At 39.8% G+C, this 21,755-nt stretch overlaps 1 protein-coding gene across 12 annotated transcripts in view; it reads left to right on the top strand.

Moving 5' to 3' along the window:
* LOC149576021 (uncharacterized) overlaps positions 1-21,755 on the top strand; it is a 311,989-nt gene that overhangs the window by 136,996 nt on the left and 153,238 nt on the right. For 10 of the 12 annotated variants that reach the window (XM_089816147.1, XM_089816146.1, XM_089816144.1 and 7 more), the window contains one exon: positions 15,857-16,041. The exons of 1 other annotated variant lie outside the window; for it this stretch is intronic. In XM_089816147.1, coding sequence (XP_089672273.1) covers positions 15,857-16,041 — 185 coding nt within the window. The remainder of the gene's footprint in view (positions 1-15,856; positions 16,042-21,755) is intronic. One more of the 12 variants, XM_089816139.1, reaches the window with a different exon arrangement.

Below are 21,755 nucleotides of genomic sequence, written 5' to 3'. Positions count from 1 at the left end.
GGGAGAGCAGTCCGCCGGTGTGGGAGTGTAGACCGCTGGTGTGGGAGTGCAGACCTTCGGTGTGGGAGTTCAGACCTCCGGTGTGGGAGTGCAGACCGCCGGTGCGGGAGTGCAGACCTCCGGTGTGACAGTGCAGACCTCTAGTGTTGTGATGGCGGGACCCAAAGAAAAGTTGCCGAAGTTTGAAGGCGATGGTACCGCCGACCCCATCCAACATTGTAAGACATGTGAGACGATCTGGCGGGCAAATGGAATCACAGATGCCAACGAATGGGTCAGGCAATTTTCGGCAACCCTACGGGGTGTGGCGATTGATTGGTTTTCGGATACGGATCCACAAAAGCTGAATACCTGGGATAACATTAAAAAGGAGTTCCTGGTGGAATTTAAACTCTTGTGGGATGATAATGAAATCGTAGCAGAGATTTTCAATACCAAACAGGGGAAGCATGAAACTGTCCGCGTCTACGCCAGGAGATTAAAAGACTTAATAAACAAAATGGAAAGCAAGCCAGCGGACGGATTGCAGAAAAGATGGTTCGTGGATGGCCTACGATCGAAGTTGCGGAGGAAAATAAAAATTGTGCCACCGTCGTCATATGTGGACGCGTATAACAGAGCACTGGATCTTGAAAGTGAACAGAAGACAAAGAAGAAGAAAACTAGCTCCTTTGATTCTGATGAGAACGAGCCTGTCGGAGATGATAGCAGTGATGACGAAGGTAGCAGCAAGAAGGCTCGTACCCTACAGAAGGATATGGTTCGCATGATGAAGGAGTTTAAAAACATGCAGAAGGAGCCAAAAGGCAGTGAACTGTGGTGCACAGAGTGTAAGACCAACGGTCATACTAAAGGATCGTGTCCGAAGAACCAATTCTGTGACATTTGTCAGATCATAGGCCATTCGACAAAAGACTGCCCCTTTAACATGAAAACAAGAGGATCTCCGCAGGTGCTTCTCACACAGGAGGCTTCCCCGTCAGGTAGTAGCGGAAACACGAATGCCGCCGGCGCCACATCTAGAGGATACAGGAATGATTGGCGTGGACAGAATAACAACAACAATAACAATACCAATACGAGCAAAAGCCGAATCCAGTATGATGCAAACGGACGGCCGATTATTCAATGCCGCGCATGTAACTTGTGGGGGCATTTTGCGCAGGAGTGTCCAACAGCAAATACACCTCAACTATTGTGCCGATGGTGCGGACCCAGCGATCACGACAACTCAAAATGTCCAAAATCCGAAGTGAACTTGATCATTGTTGGAGCGAATGAGGAAGAAGTTCTGGCAATTATGCGGCAACAAGCAAAAGAATACCCGGACCCCGCTGAAGAAAAGAAGAAATTTGCAGTAGCGCGGGTGGAGGTTGGAAAAGTATCCCAAGCAGTAACACCTCCGGACACTGCCGGCACTTCAGCGAGGAATTCCGCAAAACAAAACATAGTACGACAAATTTTGCAAACGAAGGTACAAGTAAAGGTAAATGATTTGCTTCTAACCATGCCCCAACTTTGATTTGCTCTTTCAAATATGGCAGGAGAATCAAGCCTCGAGAAGGAAAAGTCACCGGAAGAACCGAGTCGACAAAAAGAAAAGGAAATTGTTACGGGAGGAGAAGATCAGATGCTGTTGGCACTCACCTCCAGACGGCATCTGGCGGTCGTTGAGATGGGGATTTTGAGAAATGTTTTGATAGAAACAATTATTGACAGAGGGTCCGGCGTGAATGTCTTACCGAAGGATACTTGGAAGAAGTTGGGGAAGCCGACGCTGTGGCCACCTACATTCCAGTTGCTCACAGCAAACCGTTGGGAATCTTGAGGGCGCAATCGATAACCATTGGTACGCAACCATTTTTATTGGATTTTGTGGTCATTCCATTGAAAAGAAAAGGATATGATGCTATTTTGGGACGGGATTGGTTGGTGCAAGCAAAAGTAAAACATGATTGAAAACGAAATACCCTATCAATGGAGCGCAGAGGCAGAAGATTCACAATTGACCTGCATACACAAATAGTCGGTGAGGAGGCAACATCGTCAGATTCAAAAAGTGACGGCGAAAGTGACGACGAAGGAAAGAGGAGAATGGAACCAGACGAAGGAGTATTGAGACCTGATGGAGGATCAAATGACGACGATCTGGACTCGATGAATGGCTTGTTCCACTGGCAGATAGAAGACTACGAATTGTTTTCGAGTTGCAATATGTTAACGGTCGACTAACGTGACAAAACACAGGAAAATGCATGTGCGGAGGAATGCAGAGAGAAGCGGAAGTAGGAAAAGCTGCCATGGTTGAAGCTGAGGGGAAGAACATACAGTCTGAACACAGGAAAACGAAAGATCCCACTGTCCGGTACATGGTGAATGGACCGCGCAGAAAGAAAAGGTTACACCGCAACATAAAATTAGTGGAAGGGCATGGACAACAAGGAAATAATCCAGTTGCACGACGACTGCAGGCACAGTGGGCGACAGAGGTGGCACAGAATAGACGTAAGGCGTACATCGGTCGGAATGAAATCAAAGTGGAAAAGTTTAAGGCCAGATGGCTTGGACCATATCAAATCCGGGAGGTCGGCAACAATCGAGTGGTAAAGTTGGGAACATTGGACGGGCAAGAGGTACCTCACGCAGTCAACGAATCCTACCATGCCAAGAAGATGCCATCACCAGCACAGAATGATCAGATGATTCCCTTGTTGTCGTCGTTGCAGAATGGCGACGCCTGGAGGCAAAATTGAGGTGCTGTCTTTTAATTTAATTTAATTTTTGTCGAAAAAAGAAAGGAAAAAAAAAAAAAAAAAAAAAAAAACATTGAAAAAAAAATTGGAAAAAAAAAGAAAAAGAAGAAAAAAGTCCCGTGGGCGAAGACAAAGGCCCTACGGGCGTGAAAGGGAATGGCCCCGCGGGCAGCCTGTCCGCGGGCATAAAACTTCTAAGTTCCTCCGCCAGAAAGGCCGCGGGTAAAAAACATTTCCGCCAGACTCCATTCCCTCCTCCAGCCAGATTTCTCCGCGGGGAAACAGAGACATGAAAAAGAGTGCTTGTTCTGCCAGAAGGAGAAGCTCAGGGTTTTGTGAGGAGTGGGAAAAATATGGCATATTTAGTTTGGGCGCTTTTGAGTTTAGCGATAACACAGTCAAACTGCAAGAGCCAAGATGGAATCTGTGTAGGGAAGGAGAAGAATTTATGTGTGTAGAGGGATTTATGGTGGATTGTAGAGGAAGCAGAAAAAAAAAAACGACGACAGATTCAAGTTGTTCAAAATGAGTTACAGATGGTGCCAAAGGGAAGGGGACGCATTAGTGGTTGCTAGAAAGAGTGTAGAGTCGGCAGAAAATGATAGAAATGGTGTGTTCCGTGCACTGCCCCTCGACCCCGCCGGGGGCGTTGCCCCCTGGACCCCCAGTCGTTGCGGATATTAGTCGTGGGAGTCTGACCAGTTGAAAAGAGTTGAAGTTGCTGTAGGCATGGACTTTCTGTGTACCAGAGGCAGTGGGAGTAGGTGTTGGCTGTGAGGCTGTCTTGGTGGATGCGTAGAGAGCTCGGGAGGAGCTGATCATCCAGTTGGAGACAGTGCAGCGACACTTGGCTCGGGGTACCGAGGAGTTGGACAGAGAAAGCAGCACAGGTGGCTATCAAGGTCAGCTTGAGGAGACAGTATTGTGTTAGCAGAGGCTACAGGCACGGGATGAATGTGGAAGTGATGGGACAGAAGCAGATTTTTCTTATTGCAGTTAGTTCGTTAATGTATTTTGTTTGTTAATTTGTCTCAGATATTTTGTTGTTAGTCATCAGGAGACGACTGTTTTTTTGGGAGAGATGGTGTCAGCCGACTGGATGGTCCCGGCGGTGTTTCTGTAGCCGACGGGGTGATGTCCGGCGGTGTTTCTGTATTTTGTAGCCGACGTCGTCGGTAAATAGTTTGTAACGGATAGAATATTTGTGGCCGATGGACTTCTTCGGGAACGTTCGGCGGTAGTATTTATATCCCGTCTGGGATCATTGTAATGCATCTTGTGATATGATATGCTCTGTATGTAATGTCTGGCATATGCAAATATAATTCTGCTATTTTGTTTCATTGTCTGTATGCGTTGATTTCTTTTACCTGTACAGTAAACACCAAGAACAACCTTTGCATCTATTTTGAAAGAAGGGATGAAATAAGTCTTGTGGCTCAAATAGTAGATAATAACATGAATATGTTGGTGGAGTTGTTGGTTCCACTTCCAGTCAATTATGTACTATATAGGTTCATATTTTGTAATAACCACCCCTTTTTCATTTTTTTGAGGAGACTTGCAGACTACTAAGTTTTATCAATTAGAGTGTTATTTTCAACATGGCATTTTGACAAACACTTAGCAAACATACAACAATAAATACACAAAGTCTAGAACCTCCTTATTTGCTGATAAAAGATTGATTTTGCAATAGAAATGTTACATACAATTGCCTTATAGGCTGCAGCAAATATTCATACTGGTATTTAACAATTACAATGCCAAAAATGAATAGTATGGTGGAAGGAACTTGGAAGTAGATGCTGTAGTGATCTGCAAATGAAATGACAACGTCCCAACCTTTAATTGGTGAGAGTGGACAAGGAACTCAATGCAACACTGTTCATGAACTGTAGCAGCACTACTCACAACACTGTAGCAATTTCACTATTCACGGTATTGTAGCAAAAACACTATTCACACGCACTGTAGCAAAACACTGTTCATGCGCATTGTAGTGAAAAGCACTATTCACACGTACTATAGCAAAAATGCTGTTCACGGTACTGTAGCAAAAACACAATTCATTGCTGCATGACCTGAACTTCAGAGCTCTTAAATTATGTGTGAAATCACCAATAAATCCCCCTGTGTTTCTTGAATGAAAACACCCAATAATCTTCCTGACTATGTCTTTCAACAACGAAGAGAATGCTAGCAAAGAGGGATTTCATCCTCCAAGCTCAACAATTAGAATTCCTAGAAATTCAATATCAAAATAGTAATATCATCCAGGCATCCCCAACTCATTCTAGCCAAGAGAATATAAAGTCCTCCAAGAAGTCGACTTCATTTGCATAAGCAATGAGGGAAAAATGGGAAATACCTTTTTAAAACAACTTTATAATAAAGTGACTTAATTGATAGGTCTTTTATTTAATTATCACTTTATAATAAAGTAAATTAACTTCGGCAATAAAAACATATAAGAGTCGAACTCAGAATAACATGTATGATAGCTTGTTGGAAAGAGCTCAAGCAAATCCACCAAGCCGAACACTGGAAATTTGCATATCACTTGACTCCCACTGACTTACTAAAAATAGTAACTCACTGCTGCTGGCACTCACATCCGGCGGTCGTCAAGATGGGGATTTTGAAAAATGTTCTGACAGAGACAATTGTCGACAGAGGGTCCGGCGTGAATGTGTTGCCGGAGGATACTTGGAAGAAGTTGGGAAAGCTGACGCTCTGGCCACCTACATTCCAGTTGCTGACGGCAGACCAGCATGGAATCAAACTGTTGGGAATCTTGAAAGCGTAATCGGTAACCATTGGTACGCAACCATTTTTATTGAATTTCGTAGTCATTCCATTGAAAAGAAAAGGATATGATGCTATTCTGGGATGGGATTGGTTGGTGCAAGCAAAAGTAAAACATGATTGGAAACGAAATACCCTATCAATGGAGTGCGGAGGCAAAAAGATTCACAATTGACCTGCATACACAAATGGTCGGTGAGGAGGCAGCATCGTCAGATTCAGAAAGTGACAGCGAAAGTGACGACGAAGGAAAGAGGAGAATGGAACCAGACAAAGGAGTATTGAGACTTGATGGAGGATCGAATGACGACGACCTGGACTCGGTGAATGGCCTGTTCCACTGGTAGATAGAAGACTACGAACTGTTTCCGAGTTGCAATATGTTAACGGTTGACGAACGTGACAAAACACAGAAAAATGAATGTTCGGAGGAATGCAGGGAAGCGAAAGAAGGAAAAGCTACCATGGCTGAAGCTGAGGGGAAGAACATATAGTCTGAACACAGAACAATGAAAGATCCCATTGTCCGGTACATGGTGAATGGACCGTGCGGAAAGAAAAGGTTACACCGCAGCATAAAATTAGTGGAAGGGCACCGACAGCAAGGAAATAATCTAGTTGCGCAACGATCGCAGGCACAGTGGGCGACGGAGGTGGCACAGAATAGACATAAGGCGTACGACGGTCGGAATGAAATCAAAGTGGAAAAGTTTAAGGCCAGATGGGTTGGACCATATCAGATTTGGAAGGTCGGCGACAATGGAGCGATCAGATTATCAACTTTGGACGGGCAGAAGGTACCTCCGGCAGTCAATTGATCCAAATTCAAAATATATGGTGCCAGAAAGACTCTGTCGTTGTTGCAGAAGGGGACTCCCTTGTCGTTGCCGAATGGCGACAGTCAGAGGCAAATTTGACGTGCTTTGTATATTTTTTGAATAAGAAAAAAAAAAAATTTGAAAAAGAAAAAAATTATTATTGAAAAAAAAAGAATTTTTTTTTTTTGCCGCGGACAGGGTTCCGCGGACAGCTATTCGCGGATTGTGTCCCGCGGGCAGCTTGTCCACGGATTGTGTCCCGCGGGCAGCTGTTCGGACCTCCTGCAGAACCTTTCTGCGGAGCTTTCCCGCGTAGGTTTTTTAATGTTCCTGCGGAAGGTTTCTTTTTTTTTTTTTGGGCTAACCGCAAATTGTTTTATTTTGATTCTCATGGCCACACGGCCCTCTCCCCGGATTTCTTCTCAGCGTTTGTTCTTGCTGCACACTCGGGCAATATTTCTCTCCGCCTGTAGTACTCTGCGATTCCATGGTGGTTGATATTGTTGGTGCAGATAGTTCCGCAAATCCATAGACAAGGTCAGGGGCAAGGTTGTGGGTGTTGGCGTCAATGCTCCAGTATCGGGTTGTTGGGAGTGGATCTATGTAGAGGCAGCATACGAATCCTTACCGTAAGGATTTTTTTGGTCGCAGCGGATGCTTGTCTTCTTCGGAGTTTTCTTGTCCTGCGGATGGTTTTATGTGAGTTTTTCTTAGTTCTCTCGTGGAGGTGGTTGAGTTCAGCTTGAAGGACAAATTCAACTCGGAGGAATTAATATCATTCTCTTGGCAGGGACCGGCAGGATAGGAAAGAGGCACAACAGCGGGCGAGTAACCCAAAAAAAAAAAAAAAAGACGACAGATTCAAGTTGTTCGGAATGAGTAACAAATGATGCCAAAGGGAAGGGGAAGCAGCAATGGTTACCAGAAAGAGTAATATCATCAATCCAAAAATTAGAATTCCCAAAAATCCAATAGCATAATAGTAATATCATCTAAGCATCCCCAATTCATTCTAGCCAAGAGAGTATAAAGTCCTCTAAGAAGTCGACTTCATTTGCATAAGCAATGTGGGATAAATGGGAAACACCTTTTTAAAACAACTTTATAATAAAGTGACTTAATTGATAAGTCTTTTATTTAATATCACTTTATAATAAAGTAAATTAACTTCGGCTTTAAAAACATATAAGAATCGAACTCAGAATACCATGTATGGTAGCTTGTCGGAAAGAGCTCAACCAAATCCACCAAGCCGAACACTGGAAATTTCCATATCACTTGACTCCCATTGACTTACTAAAAATAATAACTCCTGAAAATACTACCAAATGAGCTCCCTAATCACTTCATTGGCCTACGGAAGCTCCTGTCATAGGCAAATCTATTGACCTTGATGGTCACATTAAGTAGCGAACATTACATATTTGGTCTTGTTTGATGCATACACATGTTGAACTGCCTCTTTTTCTTTATCCATGGCTTTGTATGGATGTATGATGGGCTTTTTATCCCCATCCACCAATTATAGAACTCTAACCAATGGTTTTAATTGTTGATATCAGAATTTAATAAAATCAAAAAATTATAAGATAAAAAAATGAAAAAACGTAACTAAAAATTACATCTAGGAAACTTATATTGGTGAAAATTTCTATGACTTTAGCAAATTTATCATAGAAAATAGTCTTTGTGACCTCTGCTTTAGCCTTCGTACAATAATGACTTGCTAACTAAGTATTAGTCACAAACATGCCCTTAAGGTTTGTAATGTCCCCATGTTAGTAGGCTCTTGTAGTTGGGCTTAGTTAGTTCATCATTGTGACCCTCACGAGCTGGCATTATGTTTAGAGGGTCTCTGAGGCAAACTTGCTATTTTTAGTAAGTCTATTTTAGGATGATTACTATATTAAGATATTAATTAGTAATAAAGAATTCTTTATTAATAGTTAATTAATAAAGGCTATTATAAAGTTGTTATTTAAATGAGGCCAATCGAGAGATAAAAGTGCATGAAATGAATTTGTTTTTGTGGGGTGTATTTATTTATCATTTCCCTAAGTAAAGTAGGATATTAAGGGAAATATTTAATGTTTTAAAGACAACTCAAAAGAAAGTTTATTTGGCGTCAAGTATTTAAAAGGACATTATTAACTTTATAACTTTAGTGTGGCCAAAGTGATTATTAATGGGGCATTAATTGTATTATGGAGATTAATGCCAAAGTCAAGGGATTATTTAATTTATCATAAAGTCGATGTTGCATTAAAAGCCATTGACTTTAAGTGATTAATGAATCTTATGTGTGAAGGCTCGTGGATCAATATTTTATGTACTTATAAACACTGAAAAGAAAAAAATCAATTCATTATTATGGATTGATGAATTTGCTTGTTTTTTGTTAGAAGTCTCTGGTTTTTGCCAAGTGTTTCAGCATTGGTGGAGAAGGGAATTCTTCATAATTTTAGCATCTGAGTTGGTGAAATACCCTATAATATTGTGCAATTGAGAGATGGTTTCAGCGAAAAACCAAAGCAGAGGATTTGCCAAATCTGTAACTTCTCAGTGATAATTTGAAAGATATTGCACAATAACTTGATGTAGTTTCTGGGAGTAGAAACTTATCGTGATATTTTGTCTTGTCGCTTAGATATCGATGATATTTTAATCTATGATTAGAAGCATTAATAAACGTCCTTTGCAAGCATTTCAATCCTATTTGACATCATTCCAAGCAAGCATAACAAACTGAAACACAAATCCAGCAAGCTTAAAGATTGTATGCAAAGTGTTTGATGGTACTCCTTGAACCTCAATTCACTAGTTTGAGGTCAGAAATAACAAGGGATATTACAGTGGTGAAGTTAGAATGTAATGTTCCCATTATAAAATAAATAATAAATCAAACTTTGGTAATGGGCCGATTAATTTAATGTATCTCGAACCCATTATTATTTTTGTTTCTGTAGTTTGTGTCATCGTCGGCTATCTTTGTACACCCTCGAAATTTTCCCGACGGGTATTTAAGCCCGGCTTGTAGGTTGTGGTTGGTATGCGATTTGGATTATTTCTCTTGTACTGCGAATTCCAGTTGGGATTCTCTGTTTTTTGCCATTTCAGAAGTGAAAGATCTTCTCTATTTGGCTCTTCTGGTCTCGGTGGGATTCAACCCTCACCCTATTTCGTCGTGTGTTGCACTTCGCTCGGATCTAGCAAATTGGAGCACCATCTTTCAGCATATATTGAAGAAATTATTTGTATTCAAGTTTCTAATCTTGTATCTGATCTACTTGTGTTGTGTGTGAACGAATTTCGTATTCATTGTTGTAACGTGTGGCATCTGAACATTTCCGTACGGCTTTCTCTTTACCCATACGACTTCCTTACTCCTCTCCAACATTATCGTACAGCCTCAAGCATTGTCCCTACTTCCCTCCAACATTATCGAACGGCCTCTAGCATCATCCCTACTTCCCTCCAACATTACCGAACGACCTCCAACATCATCCCTACTCCCCTCCAGCATTACCGTACAACCTCCAACATCATCCCTATTCCCCTCTAGCATTATCGAACGGCCTCCAGCATCGTCCCTACTCCACTCCAGCATTACCGTGCGGCCTCCAGCATCGTCCCTACTCCCCACCAGCATTATGTACGACCTGTAGCATTGTCCCTACTCCCCTCCAGCATTACCAAATGGCCTCCAACATCGTCCCTACTCTCCTCCAGTATTACCATACAGCCTCCAACATCATCCCTACTCCCCTCTAGCATCGTCCCTACTCCCCTCCAACATCATCGTACGACCTCCAACATCATCCCTAATGGCCTCCAGCATCATCCCTACTCCCCTCCAGCATTATCGTACGACCTCCAGGATCGTCCCTACTTCCCTCCAACATTACTGAACGACCTCCAGCATCGTCCCTACTCCCCTCCAGCATTATTGTACAACCCCAATTTTAGTATTCGTACTTCGTGTTACATACCCAATACAAATCAGGAACCATATTCTTGTTTGTCGCACGCACACAGAGGTTAGGAACATTACAGTGGTATGAAAGCTTTTGATCTTGCCTGCCTGTGGAAGTGAATGCAAGTTTATACTTGGAGGAGAAAATGAAATAACCCTATTGATAGAATGGCAGATCATCAAGATCCTATGACAGAACTCATGAATCTTTTAAGAGAGCTGAATAGAAATCAAATGGAAATCAATGAAACCTAAAGGTTTATGCAGGAAACTCTATAAAAATTGGCTAAGGGAAAGACTACAGGAGAACAAAATGGGCATAGTGACGATTCTGTTTTCGGAAGGACAAACTTTCAACCCTCTCCCTCTCGACCCTCGATACCCATCTTTCTTCCAAGGACGGAAGCACCACTCAAAGGAAGAGAGGCCACTTTTGAGGAAATGCAAGGAAAACTTCGGGAAGATTGGCGGAACGCAAATATGGAAGGAGATATATCTTACAGAGACTATGTTGATCTAAAAATGAGATATTTTGGCGGAGGAAATCGTGGTTATTTTAATGATGATCTCAGGAGAAAGATTGGAAAGGTGAACTTATCGCCATTTGATGGATCTGGAGTCATTATTGCACAATCATAGGTCCTAAAGGAAGATACCTATTTCCAACTCAATCCAATGCCAGAAGAGGAAGAAATCAAGTTCGCACCACTTCATCTGGAAGGAGTGGCACATGAGTGGTGGGATTATGGACTGGTCATCTCGGTCACGACCAAGTGACCTTTTATGTTGAGTTTACTGAGAGACTCATTGATTGTTTTGATGGGAAGGATCCTGAGCTAAACTTCAAAGATCTGGCTCAATTAAAGCAAATGAGCATGGTAGACACTATGTCATTGAGTTCCAAAGGCTGTTTGTATTAGTCACAGACATCTTTGAAAGACGTCGAATTGTGTTATTCATGAATAGGCTGAGAGAGCTTTTGAGAGGCTGGATGAAAGGGTTCAACCCGGGTACACTCAATGAAGCTATTAACAAGGTACGTGACATGGCTGCATCTTCCTCCAAAACTCATGCAGTTACACCAACACCATCCCCACAAGAAGACAAAGACAAGGAGCCAATTCAGAAAAAACCTCAGTTAGATGAAGAATCTCGACAAGAACTCCAGAGGAAAAAGCACTGTTTCACGTACAAAGAACCATGGGGTCCTAGTCATTGTTGCCTTGGGAAGGGAAAGATTCATTACATTGAGGTGATGCCTGATGACGACGAAGAACAGATACCTGCAGCGACTGACAAAGAAATTACCTAGCAAGAGAGAATAAATGCCCTGATATAAAAAGGGGGTTCCATCACTACCCTCACTACACTGATTCGAGGTGGCATCTTTAGAGTTTGTGGCACATTTCACAAAAAACAAGTCCCAATCATGATTGGTAGTGGCGCCAAACTTAATTTCGTCAATTCATTTTTGGTCACTAGTAAAGGCCTGCACGCAGTTGAGCACGAAGGATTTGATGTTAAGGTTGCAGGAGGAACCTTGTTACCTTGCACTCGGCTACAATTTTCCATGGGAAACTATACCCTGGCAGATGATTTCTTTGTCATAGATTTGGTTGATACTAATATCATTTTGGGCATCTAGTGGTTGGAAACTCTTGACTAGTACACTCAAAGTTTCAAAAGGATAGACTTTTCATTCGAGACGGATGGCAAGAAGGTGTTGGTAAGAGGAATGACAAATAAAGGATCGAGGGAAGTCACAATCAAGAAAATAGAGGCAATTTTTAAATAGGAGTTGGCCCCAGACGTTGCAAATAAAAACAAGATAGTCAACACCTCACCGCATTCCTTGGATAAGTGGTGGGCTCATCTATTGGCCGAGTATTCCAAGAACACTTTTGCATGTGAGTTGATGGATGGTTATGTACATAGTAAAAAATACAAGGTTATTGATGACATCATTTACTTCAATGGGAAGATCTACTTAGTGCTTGACTCAGAACTGAAGGAGCTGTTGACAGAAGGTTTCTTAGAAACAAGTTTGCATTTGTTTAAGGAGAAGCAAATTTTGGGACGGGAGGATTGTAATGTTCCCATTATAAAATAAATAATAAAGCAAACTTTTGTAACGGGCCGATTGATTTAATGTATCTCGAACCCATTTTTATTTTTGTTTCCGTAGTTTGTGTCGCTGTTGGCTATCTTTGTACACCCTCAAAAAGTTTCTCGACGAGTATTTAAGCACGGCTTGTAGGTTGTGGTTGGTATGCAATTTGGATTATTTCTCTTGTATTGTGAATTCTAGTTGGGATTCTTTGTTGTTCGCCATTTCAGAAGTGAAAGATCTTCCCTATTTGGCTCTTCTGGTTTCGGTGGGATTCAACCCTCACCCTATTCCATTGCGTGTTGCACTTCGCTCAGATCTGGCAAATCAGAGCACCATCTTTCGACATATATTGAAGAAATTATTTGTATTCAAGTTTCTAATCTTGTATCTAATCTACTTGTGTTGTGTATGAACGAATTTCGCATTTATTGTTGTAACGTTTGGCATCTGGACACTTCCGTACGACTTCCTTACTCCCCTCCAGCATTACCGTACGGCCTCTAGCATCATCCCTAACGGCCTCCGGCATCGTCCCTACTTCCCTCCAACATTACCGAATGGCTTCCAGCATCATCGCTACTTCCCTCCAACATTACCGAATGGCCTCCAACATCGTCCCTACTCCCCTTGAGCATTACCGTACAGCCTCCATGATTGTCCCTATTCCCCTCCAGCATCGTCCCTACTCCCCTCCAGCATTACCGTGTGGCCTCCAACATCGTCACTACTTCCCACCAGCATTACGTATGGCCTCCAACATTGTCCCTACTCCCCTCCAGCATTACTGAACAGCCTCCAACATCGTCCCTACTCCCCTCTAGCATTATTATACGGCCTCCAACATCATCCCTACTCCCCTCCAGCATTACCGTATGACCTCCAGCATCGTCCCTACTTCCCTCCAACATTATTGAACAACATCCACCATCGTCCCTACTCCCCTCCAGCATTATTGTATGGCCCTAATTTTAGTATCTGTACTTTGTGTTACATACTCAATAGAAATTAGGAACCATATTCTTGTTTGTCGCATGCACACAGAGGTCAGGAACGTTACATAGAACCTGTTGGGGTTCTTATGTTTGGGTTCTTACGAATAAATAATTAAATTTATTGTAATATTTCAGCCATTTTTGTTCTGTGTCGAGCCAACATATTATATCTTTGATTTTTTGGCTGTTTATATTTTTGTAACCATATCAATATCAATGTTCACTAGCTATTTGCAAAAGTGTGACATATCATGGTGCAGCTTTGATCATTTCAATTTTATGTGCTGTGATTTGTTCCTAGTAGTGACTATACAACCTGAAATTTGTTCCATGAAAATACTATTTCTGCCTATTATTAACTTTATTTGATTGGACAATTAATCAATTATTATAATTTTAGGCAGCTTAGTCATCCTAGGCCTAAAGTATTGTGTGACAGAGTTTAATAATCTATATTGCCTTGGTTGTGGCATTATCCTAGATGCATATGATAAGGAAACTACTTGGTATTCGTTGAAGGGATTGGTAGCCTTAGTCAAAGCCTCTACTTTGGTTTTTAACTTTTTATCACTGGTTATACTGATTGGTATTATTTGTTTGAATTTCTGTTGTCCCCTTTGTAACAGTCAAACAAGTATGGTGATAAAATTTGATTGTTGAGTTGGTGACTACTACTTGAGCCATTGAATTGATTGCAATAAGCAGTCAATTTCAATGTTATCAGGGTCAAGCACTCAAATTTGTAGTGGCTGTGATACTACCCAGATTCTAGCATAGTCACATTTAATATGTACTGTTCTATGTACCTTCAGCCTGTTGTGCATACGAGGATGAACTACAGTTTAGGAGAAGTGAAATTATGCTCATTTTCTATTTCAAATCTTTCTTACAGTGTGCGATAATAATCATCTCTTTATGCACGAGTCACTAATTTCATGGAGAGCTTCAGAGGAGTACTTACAGTCAATTTGGGCTGTAACATTGTGTATTAGAGATTATGTTGTAGTAGATACATTAGCCAATTTGGGTGGACAACATCATCATCATATTCTTAGAATTGGCATTGTTTATTCCAGCCATGACTAATGGATTTATGTTGCCATATTCTTCCTCAATTTGGTGCATCTTCCATGTAATTTTACATTTCTTGTAGTTTATTTTCAATGGTTTGAGAAAATGTCAATATTCAGGGTGTAGGATTAATGTTTGAAAAAATACCCGGATTTATTTTTAGAATATATGTTAATGCTTGTTATTCACAATTCTAACTGACCAATTAGAAGTAACATTTATTGTTGTTGAAGATCCTAGATGGTCTACCATCAGATCTTAGTTTATCATTGTAATAGCTTTTAGTCGGTTTGTCCTTTGCATCCTATTCTAATTTTCAGTACATTTTTTTCCCTTGCAAGACATGTAATGGATTTAGGTGAATTAGTTTTCCTTTCTGGCATTAACACAATTCCACTTACATTAACCCATTTTGGCTTCATTGGAATTTGCATTCACTATTATCTAGATTGACTTGATTGATTCTATGATTTGCATTTATTATAAACTAGACAGTTAGTCGCCAGTATCTATGCTCTTACCTTGCCCACATCAGGAACCTGGTGATAAAAAAAAGTTGGAATTTGAGCAATCACAATTTTTTTATGTGAATTTGAATAGACAGCGTATGGAGGTTGCCACATAAAGTCAATTTTCTAAGTGGTTCACCAGTGAATATATTAGAAAAAAGGTCGCAATAAATAACTGTACTAATTGGTGTAACTTGTATATAACCAAAACAGGTTGCTGGTACTTGAAACTAGATTGAGTTACAAAAGAGAAGCTGCAGGAGCAAGTGGGTGTAAAGTGAGCACCATTCATGCTGGCTACATTGAAGAAATGCTGCAGTCACGTCGAAGGCATTTATGAGGGATATGTTCATAAATCTAACAATTGAATGCATTGTAAACCTTGATGCTAGGCTAGGAAAGATTCTATGGTTGCTCAACAAACATTAGGATGACAATGTAGACGGTACACCCTGAATTGTGTACAGAGGACAAAGGCTGCAAAATTGTATGGTTGACTAACTCACATGGAAGTTGACCCCCTAAACCATACAACCAGGTTGAATCTTAGAAAATCCAAATTAATCCTAATGAATGATGCAGGTTAATTGGGGAAAACAGGATCATCTCCATGTGAATAGTGACTGTAAACCTGTACTGACAACTTAAGCTAAAAATCCTTTATTCTATGGTCTTGGAATTTTTGAATCATTTGACACTACCTTCAAACTACATAATGGACATCATTAAGGATATGTGAATTTTGACATGTGTATTTAAAATAGTTCCATATAGGTGATACTGATAAACTATAAATTAATAATATGCCACATTTAATGTCAGGTACAGAAGTTGAACAACCTAGCAAATGGGGTCTCTCAGAAGCCGAGTTATTTTTCTCAAAGGGTGCACCATCAGAGAGGACAGAAACAAGCAGTCCTTCCATAGAAGATAATTCAAAGGAAATTGTTACACGACGGTTACTAATTGGGACTGGGCTTGTGCTGTCAGTAATTGGTCTAGCCTATGTATGTAGCATATTCAGTTACAAAATGCATAGTTTTTCTCAGTGATGTACATACAACTTTATATTTTTTTGCAATGTCGTTCTTTTTGGGTTGGTAAATGGCATTTCACCATCTTTGATTAAAACAAACACAAAATTCAGGCACTTGTAAATTTCCTGATTCTTAGTCAATAGGATCTGCTTATTGGTCCTATTATAGTATCACTCATTTACTCAAATAATTTGTTTAGCCAAGCAAATATTATTTTATATCAAATACCACATTTACATGAACAGTTTACTGTCTTCATATTTGGTTGGATTAGCTAGAAATGCTGCAAAACCATTATTGAACTTCAAATTCCACTTTCCTTGCTGCTAGCGAAAACAATAATTCTCTTGTAAAATCTTCCTCCAACATGATCATTCATTGTGGTACTACTACATACTACATATGGCCTAAGACTAGGGTTTACTTGCCTTAAGGTTCACCTCTACTGATTATGCTTTCAATTATTAGTGTTATAGCTTCAATCTTTGTCACATTTTTAGCTTCAAGGATTTCTTTTCTACCCAATTAATGTTCTACTAAAACTGAATGTATTCTTGAATCCCATTGATCTAATTTGATAATTTCTGTCTTTGTTTTTCTTCTTCTTGTTGAGGTGGTTATAATCATAGAAAATGAACAAGATGCATGAGACAAATTGTTTTGACTTCAAGAAATGACAAGGACCAGCAGTCATATTTCATGATTACCATGTCTACTAACCACCATCAGTACTATTCATGCTTGTGTGCTATTTCTTTTTATTTAAAATTAGGTGACATATTGATGTACTAAACATATCTAGTGTTTGGACTTAATTTACAAATGTACTGCCTTTTCTTTGTATAGCATGTTTATATGATAGTCCTATTAGTTGATAGCATCTCATTAATGAACATTAATATATTATGGAATTATTTGGTTGCCAACTTGTATTGGCTGGGTTTAGGAAAGCGATAACAAGATTTAAATTACCTTGAAGTTCATATCATCTGTTGGGTCTAGCTGACTTTCCTATTGTTTTGATTTTATGAAATGTTTCAAAAATGCAAAAGGAATCCTTTAATGGTAGGTATACGAATAACTATGCATTTATATATCTTTATATACACCCTAAGATGTATTTTAGACAAATCTTGACTCCTATATACCACCTCCAAATATATGTGGTCACGTTAAAAAAGGGTAAGCATAAATAACTACAGGGATCACAAGAAAATGAAATCATACAAGATTGGTTTACATGATGGGATTAAATGTTGCAAAACTTTAATAATTGACATATGCTGATGAGGCATTGATTATTGGACATCAATCTCTTCATCATATCGATATAAGGATCCCTTATTTTTAATTGTATCATTCATCCAAATGAGGGGCCACAAATTTGGATTTGAAATGTCGATTTTGTATCAAAATTTTGCAATTTTTGTAGAAGTTTGTTATTCAGTAATAGATTGTGGAGCTTGAAATATCAAATCATGGGATTATTTGTTTGCAAGATAGTGGAAGAAAGAAGAAAGGTATTTTCATTGATATTGTCAAACAACCCAAATGGATTGGTGGAACTCAAAATTTACAGTCAATTACAAAACTTATTTAACATGTTACAAAGACCTAGGTTATGAAAAATAACTAAATAGAATCTAGATTGCACAGTTGGACAAAGGGTAAACATAAATAGCTGTTGAATTTTGATGGTGCCTATGAAGGTCATGTAGGCTCAGTTAAGCCATAACATCTTAAGAATTAAGAAAGAAGATTTTGTGTTTGGATGTTTAAAGTCCCTAGGTGAGAAAACAAATATTGATGTGAACTAGGAAGTATTACTGAATGTATGAAATCCACTTATATGATAGGGTATTGGCATGTGGAGATTGAAGGCAGTCCACAAATAGTTTTCTTTTGTCTTATTTTTTATCAGATTAGCAGGGAAATGGACTTGAACTCATTACACTAAGACAAACAGAGACCAAGAAACAACCACCTAAAGGCCAACACGTGTTGAACATCATAAGGGACTCCTAATGCCAAACAATACAGACCTTAACCCTGCTAAAGCTGGAAGATTTTCCAGATGAAAACAATACTAACCATACCTGCAGTAATTAGAAGCCTTGGCCAAAATGTACTACACTTAATCTTATTGATAGTGATAATTTATAAGTCTTTTAAGTAAACCATAACCATACTTAAAAATTGCATAAAACAATAAACAACAAGGTGTAATGTCCCCTTTATAGGACATTGAGTAAAGAAAGGCCAAACACATGTAATATTAAATTTGATTTTTGAGAGCATAATGTAGACTTCAAAAGGCCAATTTGTTATTATTAAAGTGCACTAAAAGGTGACAAAAGGGGAATAAGATGAAAAGACAGGAGAAGGGAGTTGAAGGGTCATGACTTTGAGGATTAGAAAGAGAAATCTTCATTCATTTGGGGATGCTTGATTTTGGATTTTGACTTTAAATATCGCTTGGTGAGATTTTGGGAAACTTCAACTTCTATTCAGGATCCGAGGACAGAAACCCTTAGGTCTTCCTTGGTGAATTGGATGCAAACCCTGACCGGCCCTGCAGTGGATTCGAGACACAATTCACACCATGCTTACATGCTCTTTCTTAGTGTTCCAATCTGACTCTAATACTGTTCTTAAGATTGGATATTTGGTGTTCCTTATTGTGTTGCTGATGTATAATGCAATAACTTATTCTGAAGAATTTATATGAGCTTTGCTGGTCATGTTATTATATTACTGAATATTATATTACAATAGAAATTTCTAAGATTTTTCTATATGAGCATTTGTTGTTTATTTTCTGGTCAAATCTAAAGTTTATTACATAAGCAATCTGTTTGTATTCTAACAATTACTATGAAAGACAAATTGGGGAAATATCCACTCGGGATATTATAGTGATATCAAACCAATGAACCTGCTACCTAGTGGAAATCTTGACATTAGATACAACTTGTAAGATTACAAAAAAGAACAAATCTATTAGAATCTCTACTTAACTTGGAATATTTTCAGAAGTATTTGTAGAATTTTCACTATTTACTTGGTGGGTAGTAAACATTGTTGGTGATAAATTTGAGGCAGAGATTTTTATAAGTCTGGACATTTAATACATGGTCGAAGGGGTAAATATTTTTGCAGACTCTCTTGTGCCAAATCTATAAGGTCTCGAGTTTGTTATGAAATCTGGAAGTATTTTGTACGAGCTCCTGTTTTGGGAATAAAGATTATTTTATTCTGAATGCTTTGGTCATTCTTCCATAATTTGCAGTAATTTTAATGGAGCCATGATGTTGAAATTTGTGAATATTCAGAAGGACTAAACAATACCAAGTAATAAGGTGGACTTTTACATATATGAGGCGTGTTGAATCGTGCAACATTAATATTTATTCTCCTTGAAATTATATGGTTACCTTATACAGGGAGATATTAATGCAGAGCTTTGGTACATGAGTGGAAAATATTTTGAGATTCATGCAGTCTATTAATTTTTCTCAAGCATCAGCCACAAGGAAATTTAGGTGGAGTTAGTTGATTTTTTTAACCATCCCGTGTAGTTTAGTACCATGGATGTTGTTTACCGTATAGGTTAATTAGAATCGCACATAGACAATGAACACGAACATGAACAGCAAAACTCTTCTTATTATTCGCATATGCCAAAACATTACATTATGCTTGAATGATGATTTAAAATAATTCCGAAGGGTGTATAAATACTTTCCGAAGAACCTTCCCGAAGGGACCTGTTGGCTACATACAAAACCCTTCCCGAAGGGACCCATCGGTGGCGCCAAATGTTTACCATATAGGTTAATTAGAATTGCACACAGACAATGAACACGAACACGAACAATAGAACTCTTCTTATTATTCGCATATGCCAAAACATTATTATGCTTGAATGATGATTTACAATAATCCCGAAGGGTTTATAAATACTTTCCGAAGAACCTTCCCAAAGGGGTCCGTTGGCTACATAACAAGAACCTTGCCGAAGGGACCCGTCGGCTACATACAAAACCCTTCCCGAAGGGACCCATCGGCTACATAACAAGAACCTTCTTGAAAGAACCCGTCGGCTGATACACAATTTCTACCGACGACATCATCCCCCCCAAAAAGAAAAGTCATCTCCTGACGACTACAGAACAAAACTCAAACAACTAATACAACAATATTGATCTGCCACATCACTTTCACATTCATCCCGTTGCATCTATAGCCTTTGCTAACACAATACTGACTCCTCAAGCTAACCTTGATAGCCACCTATGCTGCTTTCTCTGCTTCCAACTCCTCGGTACCCTAAGCCAAGTGTTGCTGCACTGCCTCCAACTAGATGATTAGCTCCTCCCGAGTTTTCTATGCATCCACCAAGACAGCCTCACGGCCAACACCTACTCTCAGTGCCTCTGGTACACAGACACTCCATGCTTGCAACAGCTCTAAGTCTTCTCAACTGGTCAAACTCCCACGACTGATATCCGCAACGACTGGGGGTCCAGGGGGTAATGCCCCCGACGGGGTCTTGGGGCAGCGCCCTAGGTGCGTACAGGGCGGGGTCGAGGGGTAGCGCCCCTCGCCGCCAAGACCAAATCAGCACTCCGAAACCCATAGAAAATGCACGAAACACACTATTTTTAGGATTTCTTCTGATCCCACACTCTTTCTGGCAATCGTTGGTTCTTCCTCTACCGTGTGGCATCATTCGTTACTCATTCTGAGCATTCTTGATTTGTCGACTTTTTTTTTTTTTTTTTAAAGAAAACCTCCTGTCACCCTTCTGTGCTACCAATGGACAGCTACACCATACATCCTGGCACCATATCGACTCCTTCCTTATGCAATATCCTGTAATGTCCTCCAAAGTTTGAATGCAATAACAGGTAGAAGCCGTACGCCAAAACCTATAGAATCAATTCGCCACATTATGCAAAAACCATACCCAACTGGAAGCTTTAAACTTTAAATTTGCAAATTCATATTGAAGCACACAGGGAGCTTATCCATTGAAATCCATATTGTAGCAATATCCTTCATCCTCAACTCTGTGAAATCCGTACTATGACTACATGGAAGAAGCCGTACTCTGCTTGCTAAAACTCATGTGTTGGCCACTCGTTTAAAAATCCGTACATTACATTCCAAACTGCAATTTTCCTACACTGCCTTTGCTTCCAACTTCCTCCAAATCTGTACAGTGTCAATGGCTTTCCTCAAAAATCCGTATAGAGATACCGTACGGTAATTTCAATAAAGTCTGTACGGTGCATGTTAAAATAGCTAAAAATCCGTACACTTCCAATCCCTCCAGAAATTCCGTACTAAGACTCCTAGTTTCTAAGATTTAAAAAATCCGTACGCTCCAAGTCTTCATAAAATTCGTACGGTGAATAATCCGTACAGTGCTCCAGACTTGACTTTATAGGATGCAACCTCCAAAAACCATATGGTCAGCAAGTTAAAAATCCGTATGATGACTAAAAATGGCTCCCAACTTTCGTACGACAATCAACGGTATACGCTTTCAGACTCTATAATATGTAACCTCCAAAAGTTCAGTGACTTTATAATATGCAGCCTCAAAAACCCGTGCATTGCCTCCAAAAACCGTACGGTGAGCAGGTCAAAAAATCTGTACGGTGCTTTTCTTTTAAATT

Source organism: Cupressus sempervirens, chromosome 1, assembly GCF_028749045.1.
Source record: "Cupressus sempervirens isolate cs-2001-9-10 chromosome 1, ASM2874904v1, whole genome shotgun sequence".
Lineage (NCBI taxonomy): Eukaryota > Viridiplantae > Streptophyta > Pinopsida > Cupressales > Cupressaceae > Cupressus > Cupressus sempervirens.
Note: the sequence above shows the minus strand (reverse complement) of the source record. Positions and strands in the feature narration are given on the sequence as shown.